This window comes from Macrobrachium rosenbergii, chromosome 15 (assembly GCF_040412425.1).
Source record: "Macrobrachium rosenbergii isolate ZJJX-2024 chromosome 15, ASM4041242v1, whole genome shotgun sequence".
Lineage (NCBI taxonomy): Eukaryota > Metazoa > Arthropoda > Malacostraca > Decapoda > Palaemonidae > Macrobrachium > Macrobrachium rosenbergii.
Window position 1 is genome coordinate 47,861,124 of NC_089755.1, and position 21,497 is coordinate 47,882,620.

General features: G+C 38.3%; 1 protein-coding gene across 1 annotated transcript in view; it reads left to right on the plus strand.

The window, feature by feature from the left end:
* The window catches only part of LOC136846650 (glutamate receptor ionotropic, NMDA 2B-like), a 936,318-nt gene that overhangs the window by 789,653 nt on the left and 125,168 nt on the right, over positions 1-21,497 (plus strand). Inside the window, exon 16 of the mRNA XM_067117625.1 lies at positions 12,103-12,269. Within this exon, the coding sequence (XP_066973726.1) occupies positions 12,103-12,269 (167 nt within the window). The remainder of the gene's footprint in view (positions 1-12,102; positions 12,270-21,497) is intronic.

Below are 21,497 nucleotides of genomic sequence, written 5' to 3' on the forward strand. Positions count from 1 at the left end.
CAGGTATCCGACAAAACTTCTCCCTGAAGAATCCAACTTCGGAAAACATTCCCCCTCCGATGTTGCAAGTTTTGCGACACGCCAAAAGACGTCCCTCGAGTTTTAAAGACTTTTCAACCTTGCCAAGATTACCACGGTTGTCTAAGGCGTCGAAGAAGGGGAGGGGGGAGGGGGAGGAGGAAGAGGAAGAGGAAGAGGAGGAGGAGGAGGAAGGAGAACGGAAGTCAGGAGATTCGAGGGTGAGTTGTAGTCGCCGGATACACGGCTTGCATGGTTTAAATTGAGCAAGCTTTCGTGGTAAGGTGTGAATTAGGAAGTCTAGTGTAGACCTCTGGACTTCTGTCTTCATAATATCCCACCACTTCAATGCCTCTCTCCTTAATCCCCCTCCCCCCCTTTCATTTTACTCTTTCGTCTTCCAAGCAACATAAGTCCGTGAGTTTTCGCTAACATACTATTCAATATATTTATATATATAATATATATATATATATATATATATATATATATATATATATATATATATGTGTGTGTATTATGAATGAAAGTAAGGGCTGGATCACTTACCTGAGGTAACTGTTATTAGTTGGGGGAAATTTGCAAAACACAGTTGTCGCATTTTCTTGCCGCATGCTCTCAGCAGCAGCCTGTAAACTGTCTTAGTCACGAAATGTTTTCGTTTCCCTTTTTGCTAAAGTGTTCATTTCTGTTCCGGTGTTGCAGGTTTATTACAACTGCAGAAATAATCCCTTAGAATATTCCTTTTGTTTCTCTTATGAGAAACCTGAGGAATTAAAATTTTAAGGGATTAAAATAGCCGCTAATAACGTGGTTCAATCATTTTTAGTTTTCTGAAAAGAAAACTATTGTGCCGTTTTTGTCTGTCCGTCCGCACTTTTCTCTGTCCGCCCTCAGGTCTTAATGAGTACTGAGTCTAGAGGGCTGTAAATTGGTATGTTGATCACCCACCCTCCAGTCATCAAACATATCAAATTGCAGCCTTCTAGCCTCAGTAGTTTTTGTTTTATTTAATGTTAAAGGTAACCATAATCGTGCTTCTGGCAACACAACAACACAAGCCACCACGGCCGGTTGAGAGTTTCATGGGCAGCGGCTCATACAGCATTATACCGAGACCGCCTAACGATAGATCTATTTTCGGTGGCCTTGATTATGCGCTGTACAGAAAACTCGATTGGGCCGCAGAAACTTCGGCAAATTTTGTATATGTTGTTTTTAAAGCTTGCGAATAGAACTGATCTTGCTAAGGCAAGTGATGCCTTCCCAACCGGAGTCCCGTTGGGGGTTAGTGTGCTCAGTGCACCTCACGCGGTGCACTGCAGGCATCACTCAAGTTTCGTTGCAGCGTCCCTTTGGCCTCTAGCTGCAACCCCTTTTATTCCTTTTACTGTACCTCTGTGCATACTCTTTCTTCTCTTCTAGTTTTCCAACCTCTCCTAACAATTGTTTCACAGTGCAACTGCGTGGTTTTCCTCCTGTTACGACATTTTTACTCTCAGTTTCTCTTTCAGCGCTAAATGACCTCATAGGTTGTTGATATATTCTTTAGAGTTTATATTGCGAACTTCATTCAGAGGTAGTTTACATGCTGTATATCCGGGCAAACATTTCTGAAAACAATTCAGGCTCGTTTCCTTAAAAAAAAAATCCATTGCACCTTTATGTACCTGTAAATTATTCAAATTTGGTGGGTCGTACCCACGCTGGAAATGATCGTAGGGTTAGCGACCTCATCCCAGAAGACCTTCGAGAATCGTAATATTGATACATCCTGGAGCCACCACATTTACGGGAAAAAATCAAATAAGCTAAAGATAGATAAACCCATTTGCTCGTATTCTGGACCCAAACGCAAAGTAAAACAAGTAAAATATGCGCCGAAGAGACTAAGGCGCAATCGAGTTTTCTGTACGGCCGCTACAGCGTATAATCAAGGCCACCGAAAACAGATCTATCTTTCAGTGGTCTCGATATAATGCTGTATGTGCCGCCGCCCATGGAACTTTAACCACGGCCCGGTGTTGGCCTATCCTATATCGTTGCCAGAAGCGCGATTATGGCTTACTGTAAACTTAAATAAAATAATAGCTACAGAGGCTAGAGGGCTGCAATTTGGTATGTTTGATGATTGGAGTGTGGATAATCAACATACCAATTTGCAACCCTCTAGCCTCAGTAGTTTTGAAGATCTGAGGGCGGACAGAATAAAGTGCGGACGGACAGACGAAGCCGGCACAAGTTTTCTTTTACAAAAAAACTAGAGATAAAAATGTAAAAAATCCATCGAAGGGGTTACGCTGGTTATGTGGTTGTGTGAAATTTATGAACTCACACAAACTAAAAAGATAAAAAAAAAATTTTTTTAAATCCATCGAATGGGTTATGTAATTCGATGTGAAATTTATGAGTTCTCAGCCCCGTGATGTGAATGTGAACTTGGGGGAAAGTTTAAAGTGCTCATCTAATGGAGTTTTCAAGTTTGGTTTAGCAGTCTTCCGGAAACATAATCGAATGCTGTACGTAGCTTGGGTCCTGGGAGAGGGCAGAGTTTGACTTGTCTATCCGTTATGGGCTGTCATGCCGAATGAGGTAGACGGAAAAAAAATGTTTTTTAGAGGGAGCGTGATTTTGAAAATTTTAGAAATGTCCTTTTGGATTTTCAGCGTTTTGTCTTTAGAACGGCTGTGTGTAAATGCGTGTGTGTGTGTGTATGTATGTATGTATGTATGTATTTTTATATATACTGTGTATGTATATATATATATGTAATACATATATATATATATATATATATATATATATATATATATATATATATATATATATATATATATATATATATATATATTTATATATGTATGTGTGTGTATGTGTACGTACGTATATATGCATACATACACACACACACATATATTATGTATGTATGTATGTATGTATGTGTTTGTGTGTGTTTCCAAGTGTATTGATGTGAGCGTCCATGAAACAAAGTTAAATACAGTGTAATTATACCCCACAGAAATGCAGCCATGCACAATTGACCATTGCCCCCTGAATATTTCAAAACTTTCTTCACCAAATGTAAAATGTAATTATCGTAATTGCAATTATGGCATGAACTATTAAGCGTAATCCCAACTTCACAACAACCCCGCATAATATCGGGTCATTTCGCTATACTTGATCTGAAATGGGATTCAGAATGTCCAAATGCTGAATATTAGAAATTCAGCATGAGCGGATTCCAATTGTTTGTGCTGTTTAAACAATAAACAGGCAAATACAAATGATCGTTGTAATTTTGCACTCTCGCATGATACCTTATTTTCCTTGAATGGAGATACAGGGACAACACAGGTTTAAATGGACTGTTGTTTAAATGATAATTGAAGCAAATACTGACAATCGTTGAAGACGTCACAGAATAGAATGACATCGGGGCATATCTGTAACTTCAGTACTTTGCTTGTGTCAGTCACTTCCTGCTTACAGTCAGTGTTTGTATTTGCATAACAATAATTTACTTCTATCTAGAAATCATATGTGGTTGACATCTTTCCTTCTACATTTGAAGATGGAAATGTCATAATTTCAATGTATTACTTCCGAAGTTGAAATGTGCTGAGATTTTTATGCTTTAGGCGTTAGATTTTAGATTTTGTAATGGAACGGTTATTTTTGTAGTATATTTTATAATTAAACCAGTTAACTTTAGGATGAATTCTTGAATTCGTCTTGAAGAAATTACTGAACTTTGCTGCAGACGCTCGTGATCCTGCGCATTGGGTTGTAGGTCACAATGAGAACTTAAATCGAACACGGGTGAGAAGAATAAACAAGCAGAGTTTATGTTAGTTAAATATATAAGAAATATATTAAAAATGCCTTGTAATTTTCGACAAGTCAGTCATGGTAAAATCACTTGCAAATCATCTAGATATGTAAATTTACACGGACATAATTGTGGATTTCTTTACCAATCTTATTATTATTATTATTATTATTATTATTATTATTATTATTATTATTATTATTATTATTATTAACCTTCCATTGTCTTTCTCAGACATTTCGGCAGCTTGGGAAGAAAAAACACGGACATAGAAAATGGGAATATTTCGAAGAAAAAATTGGGACAGAAAATGAGAATATTTCGGAGAATTCGAGTCAAAATAAACATGGCCATCAGAGCGTGTTAGATTTCAGAAGGGATAAACGGGCTTTCACAGCTCGTGTAGGTTTTATCTCCTTCCCCCATAAAGTCTAACTCAGTGAGTGTTTTCTCTCTCTCTCTCTCTCTCTCTCTCTCTCTCTCTCTTTTTCTCTCTCCTTTTTTTCAGTCTTTTTTTCACTGCCCTCTTTGGCGGTTCTAGTCTCCATTCAATTTTGACTTTGTCCTTTTCAGAGTTTATTTGCGTGTGTGGTTTCGTGAGCATTTTACTTGTTTGTTTGTTTGGTTATGCTGTAACTTGATGGTACATTCTGTATTCTCTTCCCTCAGTTTTTTTTTTCCTTTCTTTTTTACTTTATAGTTTTATGGGAGAGAATTTTGGTTTGTCCAATTGGCACTGATATTTAAGAGCTAGACTCCGGTAATAAAAGGTCAGAGTCGAGGTCTTTTAAAACTGGTAGATGGGCACTCGAAGCTGTTCTGAAATAATGTTATATATATATATAATATTATATAAAAACTTTCAAGTCTTTCCAGAGGATAGAATGGAAAGAGGCTCCGAATTCTGAAGCCGATCCCGGAAAGGAAGCTCCGAAGCCCCATTATCTATAAGCCGAGTGCTGAAAAGACTGCTTCTCCAGGAGCATTGTAGGAGTCTCCAGATTCCTGGGAATCCCAAAAAATTTTTTGCATTCCTGGGAAGTCCCAAAAAATTCTCGTGGCAGATTTTGCAACTAAGCCATGAGCAAGTGGCTAGTATAGTCGTACAACAAAATGAAAGTATCAGTTGCTTTTGGTTGTGCATTTATAGCAGCTATGATGTATTCCTCGGTGTTCGACGCCCTTTGGATGTCACTTGATGCCGAGGGACCCGAATTTGGTTTAACGAATTTGTATGACGATTGCATGAATGAAGTGAACGGACCCTGGAATTCACCAATGGCGGCAGGCATTGCTGCCATCGGTCTTGTTGTTGGAGGATGCATGGGTTGGTTCACTTACAGGAAGTGGAATCGTTTTGAAAAGGATATTGAGGAAATTGACGAAGACCTGGAGATGGAAAAGAGGACCGCCTGCTTCGGCGGGGGAGGGCAGCCATTGGCCGCCGCTGCTGGAGCCCTTCCGCCTGCTTCGGAGGGGGAGGGCAGTCACTGACCTCCGCCGGTGGAGCCCCTCCGCCTGCTTCGGCAGGATGGGCAGCCACTGGCCTCCGCCGGTGGAGCCCTTCCACCTGCTTTGGTGGGGATGGGCAGCCACTTGCCTCCGCTGGTGGAGCCCTTCCACCTGCTTCGGCGGGGATGGGCAGCCACTGGCCTCTGCCGGTGGAGCCCCTCCACCTGCTTCAGCGGGGGTGGGCAGCCACACTGGCCTCCGCCAGTGTAGCCCTTCTGCCTTTGGCGGGGATGGGCAGCCACTGGCCTCCACAGGTGGAGGCCTTCCGCATGCTTCAATGGGGATGGGCAACCACTGGCCTACGCCGGTGGAGACCTTCTGCCTGCTTTGGCGGGGATGGGCAGTCACTGACCTCTACTGGTGGAGGTCTTCCGCCTGCTTCGGTGGGGATGGGCAGCCACTGGCCTCCGCCAGTGGAGCCCTTCTGCCTACTTCGGCAGGGGTGTACAGCCACTGGCCTCCGCCAGTGGAGCCTTTCCGGAGCCTTCAGCAGGAGAGAGCAGCCACTGGCCTCTGCCGATGGATGCCTACCGCCTGCTTCGGGCGGGGATGGACAGCCACTGGCCTCCGCCAGTGGAGCCCTTCCGCCTGCTTCGGGTGAGGGAGGGTAGCCACTGGCCTCGGCCGGTGGAGCCCTTCCGCCTGCTTTGGGCAGATGAGGGCAACCACTGGCCTTGGAAGCGGAGCCCTTTCCTCCTGCTTCGGGTGGGGAAGGGCAGCCACTGGCCTCCGTCAGTGGAGCCCTTCTGCCTGCTTCAGTGGGGATGGGCACCACTGGCCTCGGCTGAAGTAGCCCTTCCGCCTGTTTCGGCGGGGATGGGCAGCCATTGGCCTCGGCTGGCAGAGCCCTTCTGCCTGCTTTGGACGTGGGAGGGTAGCCACTGGCCTTGGCCGGCAGAGCCCTTCCCCCTGCTTCGGGCAGGGGAGGGTAACCAATGGCCTGGGCCTGCGGAGCCCTTCTGCCTGCTTCGTGCAGGGGACAGCAGCCACTGGCCTCCATCAGCGGAGCCCTTCTGCCTGCTTCGAGTGGGGGAGGGTAGCCACTGGCGTCAGCTGGCAGAGCCCCTCCTCCTGCTTCGGCGGGGATGGGCAGCCACTGGCCTCGGCAGGAGGAGCCCTTCTACCTGTTTCAGCGGGGATGGGCAGCCACTGGCCCCGGCTGGCGGAGTCCTTCCGCCTGCTTCGGGCGGGGAGGGCAGCCAATGGTTTGTAAGTAAAGCTGAAATAATTCAGGACCAAAACCCAGTGTCTCTTTTTTTCACATGTGGTGATGTGTGGTAAACAAATCACCTGTTAAAATGATCATCATCATTTATGATATATATATGTGTATATATAATATACAGTATTATATATATGTATATATATATATATATATATATATATAGATATATATACTATATATTATATATGTATAATATATATACACAGTATATATGTGTGTATATATATATATATATATATATATATATATATATATATATATATATATATATATATATATTAGTGTTTTTTTTATTTATGTGTTGACTTTTTAAATTAAGTACCCTACTTCAATAGTCAGTCTCTCTGTTTTAATATTTTTCATAAATTTCGCACAAGTGTATTTTCTTAGATAAAAACCGCCTACCCATTAATGCCAGGATTTTAGCAAATCGGTCATGAAATTTTAAGCGAAAAAAAAAAAAGACGACCATCGTTAAACAATGATTCGTTGAAAAAGAGAAATGTCGGCTTCGAGCTCTGAAAAAATCTTATTTTTTGGGGCTCGATAAAATTTATTGGCAAAGAGAATTGCATTGTAGATTTTACAAAGTGGTTTTAGGGATTCCCCTCCGCCACTTAGGTTTTCAAAATGTATGCGGGAAAGGCTTGGTACAGAAGGGGGATTTCTTGTGATTACAACTATTGTAGTATTGGGTTATAACGGAATTTGTGCCTGTATATGCATATATATTATATATATATATATATATATATATATATATATATATATATATATATATATATATATATATATATATATATATATATATAATGTATAGTATATGTATATACATTATATATATATATATGTATATATATATATATATATATATATATATATATATAATGTATAATATAGGTATATGTATATATATATATATATATATATATATATATATATATATATATATATATATATATATAATGTATAATATAGGTATATGTATATATACATATATATTTATATATATATATATATATATATCTTCTTTCATATATATATATATATATATATATATATATATATAATGAGCAGTTAAGAAAATTTAAATGTTCTATGCAGCTTTGATCTGGATGTTGGCAGGTGTTCTGGTAGAATTCTAATAGTAGTTGAAAAGAAAATCATACTTAGAGAAATGATTCTGCAAGAGCTACACGCAATGCAAAAGCCAACACTTTAATAAAAACATTAATTTACAAAAGCAGAAAAAATGAACAAGGATGCCCAGCCTCATTCCTCGCCCACAAGTCGTACATGGAACACTAAGTTTACCAACTTTCTGAAATTTAGAAATATTTAAAAAATTATGCTTTATTTGTTGATGGGAATGTTATCTGCCATGTATGTGAAAAGTAAAGACTCTCTTGAAATTCTCCTACTGTCATTTGCGTGTTCAACTAATGTAACTGGAGCAGCTGAACTGCTAACGTTGTCTTTCCTTCAATGATGGTAATCCATCTAATCTAAGTAATGTTCAGAGAACCCCACTTTATTACCCCTATTTTTTTTTTTTTTTTTTTTTTGAGGCTAGATAAAGGTATTAGGTTGCCACTTCCAGTAGCCTCTTTGAGTTAGAAATATCTAGTTTAGCTAGTAATGACTTTTTTTTATAATTAACACAGGGAAGTGATCAGCTTCTCAAGATATTCGTTCCATTATTTTGATACTAAGCATGCATTCTCTCTCTCTCTCTCTCTCTCTCTCTCTCTCTCTCTCTCTCTCTCTCTCTCTCTCTCTCTCTCTCTCTCCATGTAGCGTCAGTGTTCCAGGTAATTCATGGCACATTTATATCCGGTTTCAGTAATGATTATAGACTAAACTGGTATGCAACAGAACTAAAGATCAAGAGAAAACTACTCCTAGAGAGAATGTTCTGTGATCTCTGGTGTTCATTCAGAAAAAAAAAAATTTTCTAGCAATAGTGCAAAGCCTAAGTTTTGTCTCACAAAGTTTTCAATATCCTGGAAATGAGCTCCTTTTTCAGTAGTTTTTTTTTTTTAAGAATCTAGGTACGTTTATTTAGGAACTGGTGTAACAACAAATAGTCAAGTGGATACAATCTCATTTAAATCAATTCGTACCGTTCTTAGCTTTGAACCGAACCTCCAGTGGCAATTAAGCACTGACATTAGTGAGTATGTCTTTGTAGTGTTCGGCAAGAGATCTCCTGAAATTTATTCATCTATCTCCTGTAATTAATTTTTCCAATTTTCAGTGTTCATGGTTGTTTTTCGTACAGTTTTTCATGGCAAAAATGTGTACACTTATAATGAGAGGATGTTTCCACTACTTGTTGGAGTTTGTATTTTAATCTACAGTAAAGGGATGATCTTCATTTATATTATATTTATATTTATATTCCCATTTTAAGTTGGGTGAAGTGTTGCAATGTCGTTGATTCATTTTTGTTATTCCCTCCATGATTATTATTTTCACCAAAGGATTGAAGTTCCACTTAAGCCTATATCACTGAATGACAGAAGCATATCTCAAGAAGGGATGAACGGATTTTGATAACCGTCAATGAAAACAATGTACGACTATGTAGACGATTCATTATTGAACGTCGATGACTATCTGTGGTCATGAAAACCATCTTTCTCAGTTTGACAATACAAAACGGATACATCTTTTTCATATCGCATTTTATTACGAAACGTTAAAGGAGAATTTCCTGCCTTCAGGAGAATTTCCTCCCTTCAGGAGAATTTTTGTCCGATTCGAAAATCCCCGGAAGGAGGCTTCCCTTATGTCTTAATATTTCTTGTCATGCGAAGAAAAACGGCGGTGACCAGAATCTTTTTCTTGTAGGGAAGGAAATATATATATATCGCAACATTTCCAGTCAGCGCGAGGCTCGAAAAATATAGTATTCCTCTACCCACCCCCACCCCCTTTGCTTTTACGTTCTTCGTTTTTATTGCTTCTCGTCTCTCTTTTTTTCTCTTTTCTTTTTATTTTACCCCGTTCTTTTATTAGTCAGTGAAGGGAGGTGAAGAGGTGAGAGTTGCGAGATAGAATTTTATTGCAGTAATAGTGAGGGGTTTCAGGAGGGATTACCTTAACTTGCGAGCAGTGTTCGGGTCTCATTGTTTATTGCCTAGGTAAGAATTCGGTCTCTCTTATATATATATATATATATATATATATATATATATATATATATATATATATATATATATATATATATATATATATATATATATATATATATATATATATACATACATTATACATATATATAAACACATACACATATATGCATATATACATGGGCTATGTGATGTCATGGTCACTTTTCTACGTGACCACCAGATTCATAATCCATAAATAATGGCTGTAATTATGTGGTTTAGTTCTGCTCCTTCGCCCTTTGTTTGTCGCCCTCCGTCAGTCATTCCATTCCCATTTCATGTTTTTATTTTGAACCTGCTGGTCTGTAGGTGACGAGACCATTACAATGTATATGTATATATATATATATATATATATATATATATATATATATATATATATATATATATATATATATATGTGTGTGTGTGTGTGTGTGTGTGTATACAGTGTGTATATATACGTATATATAAATGTATGTATATGTGTATGTATTTATAAGTGCATACGTACACTGAGAAGGACAGATTGATAAATAAGATGAGATTAAAACAAGAGGGCTGATATCACGTCTTTTCTTTCGATATTTTCCCAATATATTTATTTGCTGACGAAAACAAGTAGAATGCATTTGCAGCATTAAATAAAGAGGACTGGTAAATATATATACAGTATATATGTATATATATATATATATATATATATATATATATATATATATATATATATGTATATATGTGTAGTTTTTGTTTTTCTCCAGCTTTATTGTACGAGTTTTCTTTGAGATCTGCTATTTAACAAAGTCTCCTTCAGAGGTCTGTGATCTACCCCAGTCATAAAAAGACACCTGTGGTATACACACATATTTCTCTCTCTCTCTCTCTCTCTCTCTCTCTCTCTCTCTCTCTCTCTCTCTCTCATTATGCGCTTCTAAGCTCACTCACCTCGCAATTTGAGTGACCAGAGTTCGATTGTCGAACCGGACGACTAGGAATGGCTGGAACACTTTCCCTAAAGCCCCATTATACCTCAGTCGACCTCAACATTGAAATATATAACTAGTCGTTAGTCGATCGTTGTGGGTGGCAGCGAGGGAAAAGAGAAGAATAGTGGAAAAACGCCAGCAGTGAGCGTTCATTGCCCCTCAAAATTGTGTACCGTTTGAAAAGGAGGCCCTCGACAAGGTAACCATCGCCTCGGCGGGGTGAAACCTTTTGTAAGATACTAAGTGTTATTTATGCAAGTTATTTATAGTAGGACCTCGACAAGGTAATGATCGCCCGAGGGGCGGGGTGAAACTGTTCTGCGTAAGATTGTGAGTATGTTACAGTTGTTGACCTGACTTAACTTGCAATTTAATCATGGGAGGACCTCGACGAGGTAATCCTTGGCTGTCCGGGGTGAAACCATTTGTAAGATACTGTGTGTGAGTGAGTGAGTTAGCACTGTTGACCTGACCTTTCTTGCAAATTATTTATGAGAAACACCTCGACGAGGTAATCCTTGACCCTCTGGGGTGAAACCATTTGTAAAGCCCCGTACACACTATGCATCATGTATCAGCCACGTGATGCAGTAGTGGTGTTGAATAAAATTACTAGCGGCCAAACTGTACTGCAACACTGCTCACTTGTTCTCCGGCCAGATTTGACAGTAAAGGCGTTACATGTTCGAGAAGAGAAAGTTGAAAGGGGATATACAGAGTGCGATTAATGGATTAAAGGGAGGCAAATATCTTTTACCTTTCCTTGTCAAGGTTCTTCAAATGCCTTTTACACTTATTATTCAAACATTCAATGTATTGTAACCTTTGATATAAGCTAGATTTATATATATATATATATATATTATTATATATAGCATATATATATATATATAATATAAAATATATATATATCTTCCCAATCATCCCAGCCACCAAACACTCCATTTTAAAGCTGGAAAATACAACAGTGTAGAGTGTTGGTCCTTGTCCATTCAAGGGGTTTGGCCGGTGGTGGGATCGAGGTATCGGCGCTGGAGCTGAGTAGAACGTCCTACCACTCCGACTGCTGATGCATCACTGCGCAGGCTTTTGACATCGGTTCGCCCCATCAACACGTTAGTGATGCGGCTTTGTGTTGAAAAAGTGGTTTTTCAACACATCCGTTCAACACTGCGTGCATCATGATGCATAGATACTGTGTGTATGTGTGTGTGTGAGAGAGAGAGAGAGAGAGAGAGAGAGAGAGAGTGAGTGAGTGAGTTAGTACAGTTAACCTGACCTTCCTTGCAAATTATTTCTGGGAGGACCTCTTCGAGGTAATCCTTGCGAGTTACTGATTGCCGTATTTTAACATAATTCAACATCTTCCTACAGCTCCAGTACCCGTCGACGGTGAGCCCGGCCTTCAAATTCGGGACCGTGGACGAGACCAACTCCGCCATGGTGTTGAAGCGGCATCACCCTTTGATGTTCAGCTACATGGTTCGCCACAAGTACAACAGAGACAGCGTCCAAGATGGCATCAAGTCCATCAAGAAAAAGTAAGTCCGGTTTCTTTCTTTTGTGTGTGTGTGTGTGTGTGTGTGTGTGTGTGGTGCAGGGGATGTAATTTGTACAGAGACCATGTGATGTAATTTTTATTGAAACCAGGTGACGTAATTCATATAGAGACTAGGTGATGTAATTTGAATGAGACTATGTGACTTAATTTGTATAGAGACCAGGTGACGTAATTCGTATAGAGACTAGGTGATGTAATTTGAATCGAGACTATGTGACTTAATTTGTTTAGAGACCAGGTGACGTAATTTGTATAGAGACCAGATGATATGATTTGTATAGATATTATGTGACGCAGTTTGTACAGAGATAAGGTAACGTAATTTGTATAGAGACCAGGTGATATTATCTGTAGAGAGACCAGGTGGCATAATTTGTATAGAGACCAGGTGATATAATTCATATAGAGACCTGGTGATATAATTTGTATAGAGACCAGGTGATATAATTTATATAGGAGACCAGGTTACGTAATTTGTATAGAGACCAGGTGATATAATTTATATTGAGACCAGGTGATATAATTTATATAGAGACCAGGTGATGTAATTTGTATAGATCCCATGTGATGTAAAATGTATAGAAACCAGGTAACGTACTTCATATAGAGACCAGGTGATGTAATTTGTATAGAGACCAAGTGATGTTCTTTGTATAGAGACCACGTGTCGTAATTCGCATAGAGACCGGGCGATGTAATTTGCACATTGACCAGGTTTTTCCTCATCAAAGGTAAGATGTAGAATTCACATTTGTGTTTTTGTTATGTAACTCTTGCAAAACACGGTGCTTGGCAAGTGACTGTTTAATTGAGATTATGATATGTGCCTACTTTACTTTTTTCTCTGACGAAGTTCGTATAGAATGTCAGACGTATAGGAAAGGTTTTTCGTTTGATAAGGAATTTTTAGTGTCTTTCGTATTGAAATTTATATCATTTTCTATCAACCATTTGGTTTTCTTTTTATTATGAGAGAGAGAAAGGCCGGCTTGTTACAGATTTTTGCGGTCTTCCAAGAGGAGAAGAATCAAAGTACATTAAAACTTAAAGATTATTGGGTACCATTATCCTTAACTGCTGTAGGTCCGAATTTGTCCAAATGTTAAAAGGGGTAGTACCAGTCCATTGATGTTTCACATATATATATATATATATATATATATATATATATATATATATATATATATATATTATAGTATATATATATATATATATATATATATATATATATATATATATATATATATATATCTCTTATTCCACTGAGCATTTAAAGATATGATGCGTGTAAAGTGTATGCTTGCCATTACTCTTTCCCTAACGCTTCCTCCACGTTTGTTTACTAACAAAATAACGTTTGTTAACTCTCATCTCCAAAGACATCGTCTGAGACAGTTTCTCCCCAGTAATTTATTTAAGTATTTTTTTTTAGTGCAATGTCAAAGTTGTCTAAGATATACTTCTACGTCTTATGTAACGTAATTTATGTATTCACAAAATGTTTCGTCTAGCGTAGCGCCTTGTCATTTGCAAACTTCGGTTTTGCTCCTTGCCATAATTTTCTCTGTATGCAAATTAGCTCCGTGTGAAGTATCTTATAAACCGAGTAGGAAAACGAAGCAAGAATATCGTGGCATAATTTGCGTGTATCTAAACATGAACTTAGATCCCTAGACATTGTTTGAGTGGGTGAGCTAAGACTCATAATTACGATGTAATTGTAAACTCATGAAATGAAATATATGATTTTTTTTCTGTCATCTGTCATTTCCCTTGCCGGTGTATGAAATGTTTGCGTGTGTGTGTGTGTGTGTTTGTATGTGTGAGAGAGAGAGAGAGAGAGAGAGAGAGAGAGAGAGAGAGAGATTGCCTTTGATTCGCAACTCCATCATAAAGACCTCTTCCTCCCATTAGACCGTACGACAAATGCGAACTTCATGCCCTCGTAATCTCTCTATAGGGAATTTCACCTCTCCTTACCTTCCTTTTTTTTCAAACTTTGGTCTTGGCATACTTCCTCGAGAACATCTTCTTCTTCTTCTTCTTCTTCTTCTTCTTCTTCTTCCTCCCGGGCAATGAAACGAATTTCTCTCGGGGAAATAATGAAGAGTTTTGCCAAGAAGAGGAATTATTATCGACGGGAGACCCATTGAGCATTAACCTGGCCCCCTCCGTCAAAGCCATATTGCGATTCAGCATTTCCGCCGTCTGTTGACCCAGTTTCCGCTGGCGTCGTCGGTCGGAAAAAGGGACGTCGTCGTCGTCGAATGTAACGTCCTTCCTCCTCCTCCTCCTCCGTCGGGAGACTGACAGGAAGGCTTGAGAATTCTATTGGAAGGATTTTCAACATACCGCCAGTACGTATCCCTTCTCCCTCCCCCCTCCCTGCTTCCTGCTCCTCTCACCACCGCCACCCCCACCACTTTTGTTATCACCACCATGTGATGTGGTTCCCTCACATCATCACCAACACCGTGTGATGAGGATCTCCGTCACCACCAAAACCACGTGATGAGGATCTCCGTCACCACCACCATGTGATGAGAATCTCCGTCACCACCACCATGTGATGAGAATCTCCGTCACCACTACCATGTGATGAGGATCTCCGTCACCACCACTACGCGATGAGGACTTTTACTACTACTTTGAAATGAGGACTTGCCTCAGTATCACCATGCGGTGAGGAATTACATCACCTTGTGGTGAGGATCATCACCAAGCATCATCATGCTCGTGTTTTCCCTTTACTTTTCTTTGATTTTCCTTTATCTTGATTCTCTTTTTAATATCTGTTTCTCTGCACCTGTCTTTAACCTCCTTAATTCTTATAAAATATCCATCGTTTTATTTATTTTCCCAACCAGATTCCTCTCACCTTCCGTCCATCTTTTATCATCATTGCCACTCTCTCTCTCTCTCTCTCTCTCTCTGTATGGGCCTTCATACCGTAGACGCATTGTTTTCCTGCGAGACTGGATGAATCAGTTGGCATCCTCAGAGCACCTGGTTTATCTCAGACCTGCTGTCTTTTTCTTTTACCAGAAAGTTGTGCCTCGAAGGTTTTCGTTTCTAATGTCAGACTTGTTTTTGTTGGTTTTTAATCGACATGCGCATTATAGAACTTAACTAGAAATCCGTAAGGTTGTCAATCACTCATTATATTAATATACAATGAGTTCATACTTAAACTTTTCATGTTGATTTTTTACTCGACATGCGCACTATAGAATGTAACGAGAAATCCCTAAGGTTCGCCAATCACTCATTATATTAATATACAATGAGTTCATCGTCAATCACTCATTACGTTAATATATAATGGGTTCACATTCGACCTCTGTACACTTGAATGCATACTGAACGATCTGTAAGAATTCTGTTGCTAGCTGAAGTAAATTCAAGGATACTTCTATTCAGAGTAATGCAATAACTGTAAATGTCAGAGAAAAGCGGATTTACCCAATACAGTCTGTGGGCGCAATTTCCTTAACACAGAATGAAGAAGAAGAAGAAGAAGAAGAAGAAGAAGAAGAAGAGGGAGGAGGAGGAGGAGGAGAAGAAGAAGAAGAAGAAGAAGAAGAAGAAGAAGAAGAAGAAGAAGAAGCGCTCTTTGTGCCGCATGTCTTTGTACTCGAGGTGATACTTGTTGCTCAACAGCTTCGGGGTGGTTAACGATCGAGCGAAAGGTTGGACATGCACTTGAGAGAGAGAGAGAGAGAGAGAGAGAGAGAGAGAGAGAGAGAAAGAGAAAGAGAGAGGGAAAAGCACTCGATAAGTATTGTTTGAATTTGAACATCTTTGTATGCGTGATAAAGAGAGAGCGTTTTTGTATACTTTCAGTATTGCAGCTTGTTAATATTGCTTGAGTTGGGGTGAAAGTGAAGCAATGAAAATAAAGAAAGTAGCCCTCGTAATGCAATTCAAATTGCGTGGCGTTTTTGTGAAGCTTTCCGTATTGTAATTGCTAATGTTGCTAAGTGAAACGATGAAAATCATCTGAAAATGTGCGTAATGTGAATGAATGCATTTATTCGTATTACGTAAGAGTGATTTGTGACTAAAATGAGCTGCATTCATGTTAATTTTGTTCTTGTTTCAAGTGCCCTTGCCGAGTGGCAAAAAGTTAGTATAAGCATATATAAGCCATAAAAAAAGAAAGTCGTTAAGAAAAAATAAAGGAAGTTCGGTACACACCGAGACCTGACAGATGCCAGACTTGGCCGAGTAAGTACATCCATCATTGACGCAGTCATGCGCACACACGCCAGTGGATTACGTCTCACGGTCGCTCTTGGGGAAAATAGCGGTGAAAATGGTGTTGGCGGTGATGGTGGTGGTGTGAGATGGTGAGATGTGTTCAGCAAATGGGGATGAGATGAGATGAGATGTTGAACGATGCTGCACATTTGAGATGAGATAAAGTGTTAAATGATGCTGCACTTACAATGTCTTTGGACGGGAAATGGTCTTGCACAGGATGCATTCTATCCATCATGTTTTCTATCCCTCCCCTCGCCACGCCCCCCACCCCGCCCTCATCCCTCCCTCTCCCTGCCAATCTCCCCCCACCCCCACCTCCTGATGTGTATGCCATCCGCTCATCAACTTTAAAAATCTGGTCTCAAATCATCTCTCTCTCTCTCTCTCTCTCTCTCTCTCTCTCTCTCTCTCTCCACCGACATTTCTTCCCTACGCAACGTTGCAAAATGATGCTTTCATCCAAATAAAAGCTGCTCTCTCTCCAGGTCGGAAGTCAAAGTCGATTTGGTCCATTTCGGCGACAAAAATAAAAATCTCTTTCAATCACGTATCTTTTCTGCATGAGAGAACCCACCGTCGTCTCCTCTCTTTCTCCAACCTTCCTTTTTTTTGTATTTTCATGTTGTCATGTTTTATCAGTTTCGTTCCCCTTTTTTATTTCTGGAAGGTCGTGTCCCATTTGTGTTTTCCTTCTCGCTTTGCACAGAAGGTCGTGTGTTCAGGTTTAGTTGTTATACAAGGGATTTAGGAGTGTGCTCTCCACCTCGTATGCGTGTGAGAAAGAAGATGGGGGGAGGGAGTGTGGGTGGTAAAATTCGTGCTCCTAGTTGAAGGGGGGGGGGGCAAAGATTTACTGCAGGGGTGTGACTGGATTTTGCTAGGAGTTTGCCAAAGAATCCCCGTTTTTAAATCGCCGGGGTTATGTTGTACAAGTGTATGCGTGTGCGTATATGCGAGTAAAGTATGATTGTGTTTGGGATTTAATCTATATTTTGATATTCATGATACAGTCCTCCTTTCGTCCCGGTTACGCATATTACTGTAATTTGATTGTATGTAAAATCTCGTAGTAGAATGTAATGTGAAATGTCAGTAAACACCAGACAATTTTTATGAAAAGTGAAAACTTGTTGAAGAATGTATAGACGAGAGAGTGGCTGGTTTAGTGTGAAAGTGGCTTCCTTTTTTTTATTTTAAATCATAAAATCTCTATTATTTTTCAAGAAATAGGTAGGTTTTCCTCCATCCCATTACATCATATTGTTTTGTGGGGGGAGGGAACTACACGCATAACATAAGCACAAAAGCGTCCTTTAGAGAAATATCCTTGGAATAACATTAATGAAAAAGGTTAGGAGCACGTGTCATCCAATAGATAGCGGTTCCTTTCATCCGGGAACTTCGTTAGAGATTGTAAACACGAGGCGGGAGGAGAAAATTACTTGGTGTCTCTGTGAGGGGTTCTTCCGCGGTCTTGCAAAGAGAGAGAGAGAGAGAGAGAGAGAGAGAGAGAGAGAATATCTCGCGAAGTAACAAAAGAGAATTTATATCTGAAGCTTGTTTACCGGAAGAACGCGGACAAAGCGCATTTCTTGTAAACGTTTTGATATCGTGTTTACATAATGTAGCGCCCTTCTCCATCAAAGGTTTTTGTAAGTGAGACTGAAGCGTTAGTTTAGAATTTGTGTCGGGGAAAATTATTATATTTGCGTGAAAGTGGCGTTTTCATTTGCGTTGTGGGTATATTGTGTTCGCGAGCGTCGGCGTTTATTGAGAGAGAGCTGTTGCATTCATTGACGAGCAAACTTGTGAGTTTCCTAAACGAAAACGTTACAGTGATTTTGGTCATTTCAAGTAACCTAAAAGAAAAAATAAAATAAAGGTCTATCATTTCGAAGTGAACTGCTTAAGCATGGTATGAAAATGATGTTTTTCTGAATAATTTTAAATATCAAATATTTTGTAAAAAAAAATAATTTTTTATTTAAAAAGTAAATCCCTTGCTGCCGATACTTCGGCTCTCGACGAAATCGCCTCAGTATCAGGCGATTTTCCAGTTTCTCTTTTTCAAGTCGAGAAAAATATCGTCATCACTTTATCAGCAAAAAGCTAAAAGAGAAAGAGGTGGCGTGAGCTTCCTGCCCTAGTATGCCTGAAAAACATTATAATTGACTCGTGAAATTGCTTCCCTTTTTTCCTCTCGTCAGTTTTTATTTCTCTCTCTCTCTCTCTCTCTCTCTCTCTCTCTCTCTCTCTCTCTCTCTCTCTCTTTCTCTCGTGAATGACGTCATTAATGAGCGCCGCAGCCGTCTACATTCCTCATGATCGAAATGAGGTGATACCCATGGTTGTCTCTCTTTGTATGTATGTATGTATTTTTATTTATGTATGTTTTAATATGTCTGAATTCTATCATAAAGAGCCAATAAAAATACTTTCACATTGTGATCTATACATACATCCATACGTACAATGCTTGTCACTATTCGCTAATTTTTTTTCTTTCCCGAATTGCATAGACTTGTTTATTGTCCAAGCAAAATCTTTCAAGAATTACTGAGAAAATTCAGTAATATTTCATTCCTAGTCGAATTTCTCAGTTCTTGGATTATATTAGGTCTGCTGTATGTGATATTCATTTCGGGTCAAAATAACATCAGCCTAATACCAGTATAGCCATGAATTTTTCCGGGTAATCAAGTTTGATATAGGAAATTATTTAAGCTATATAGATGCACGCAGATCTTGATAAACTCCCGCGTCAGTGTCAACCAGATATGAAAGACTTAATATTTTACACGATTTTTTCCCAGTTACAATATGGGGGTATTTCTTACAGAAAATATTTCTTTAAATATGGTAAGGATTTACAGAGGTTATACAGTCATTAAGGGTGTGCTCATTACTAAAAAAGTAAACTGTTATACATACAGCCTGTAACTGTGCGCTGGTTACAAAAGCTTGATTCTGATTTTGAAAAGTAACGCGATTAAAAATTTTCATTTTACAATTCAGTTTTGACTCGTGATCGTCAGTCCAGCGTAGACTCTTTCCTTGTCATCAGCTGTCACAGACTTGCGTAGGCAGAGATGACGTCAAGGTTGATGATTTTTGTTCTCTTTTTTTAAATTTTTTTAATTTTATTATTTTTTTTTGGCATTACTTGATCAAATATATATGAAGAGGGAATTTCATCCTGGCCTGTAATGGAAATTTCCTTTAAAATGAAATAGTGAAGACATTAGTTTTAGTCATAAATCATGAATCGATCGAGTTTTCTTGATAAACTTTAGGGTGAGTCTTGGCTTATTTCTCTATCACTCTCTTTCTCTCTTAGCTGTATGTATACACAGAACAACTCCAGTTCCTATTAAAGGTAAATTAATGGATAGGTGATATTCTTCAAGAATCGTTAAAATTTTATACATACATACATACATACATACATATATATATATACATACATACACACATATATATAAATATTTATATATATACATACATACACACACACACACACACACATATATATATATATATATATATATATATATATATATATATATATATATATATATATGTATATATATATATGTCTTAGCCTTCATAAAACTGTAAGTGTAGCATACAGGTTTCATTTATAATACTTTGACCAATGGAACAAAAACCCTCGAAATATTATTAAACGGTTACGATTTTTATGATGAACGAGAAGGAACAATTTTTTTGATAAACGTCTCGAACAAATTTGGCTAATAAAATAATGCCATAATACTCGGGTAGGCCTACTGCATACCTGGAGGCTACCGGATTAGCTTTATTTTCCGAGAGGCAGAATAACATATGATGCTTTTTATTTTTTTTTATTTTTATGTTTATTTATTTATTTATTTATTTATTTATTTATTTATTTATTTATTTATTTATTTATTTTTACATTTTATAATTAATTTACTCCAGTAGAAAGTAACTGTGAGGTTAGTTTAACTGTTATATTATCCATTTCTCTCCTCTGTAATTATTGTATTTTCTTTCCCTGTCATTATTATACTTTCTATTTCTTTCCTTTGTAATTATATTTTCTGTTTCCCTCTTCTGTAATTATTATGTCTATTTCTCTTCTCTGTAATTATTTGTATTTCTCTCTCTTTAATTATTGTAGTCTATTTCTTTCCACTGTTATTATAATACTTTCTATTTCTTTCCTCTTTAATTATATTTCCTATTTCTCTCCTATGTAATTATTATGTTTTCTATTTTCCTCCTCTGGAGTTATTGTCTATTTCCCTCCTCTGTAATTATTATGTTTTCTATTTCTCTTCTCTGTAATTATTGTCTGTTACTCTCCTCTGCAAGTACTGTCTATTACTCTCCTCTGTAGTTGTTATATTTTCTAAATCTCTCCTCTGTAATTATAACATTGTCCATTTCTCTCCTCTGTAATTATTGTCTAACACTCTCCTCTGTAATTATTATATTTTCTATTTCTCTCCTCTGCAATTATTACATTGTCCATTTCTCTCCTCTGTAATTATTGTCTAATACTCTCCTCTGTAATTATTATATTTTCTATTTCTCTCCTCTGCAATTATTACATTGTCCATTTCTCTCCTCCATAAGTATTGTATTTTCTATTTCTCTCTCTGATTATTATATTTTTCGTTTCTTTCCCCTGTAATTATTATATTTTCCATTACTCTCCTCTGTAATGCATTTCATCCTCATTCTGCAACGTGGAAATTCATTTTGTCTGTTTTTCTCCTCTGTAATTATTATACCTTCTATTTGTCTCTTCCGTAATCCATTTTCTTCTCATCCTGCAACGTGGAAATTCATTTACTGATATACAACGAGTAGGTTTAGGTTTTGATAAAATAAAAAAAAACTAAAGTATTTCAGCCGGGCAGGCCACACGTGTCATTGTTATTCTTTAAAGTCAACAGGT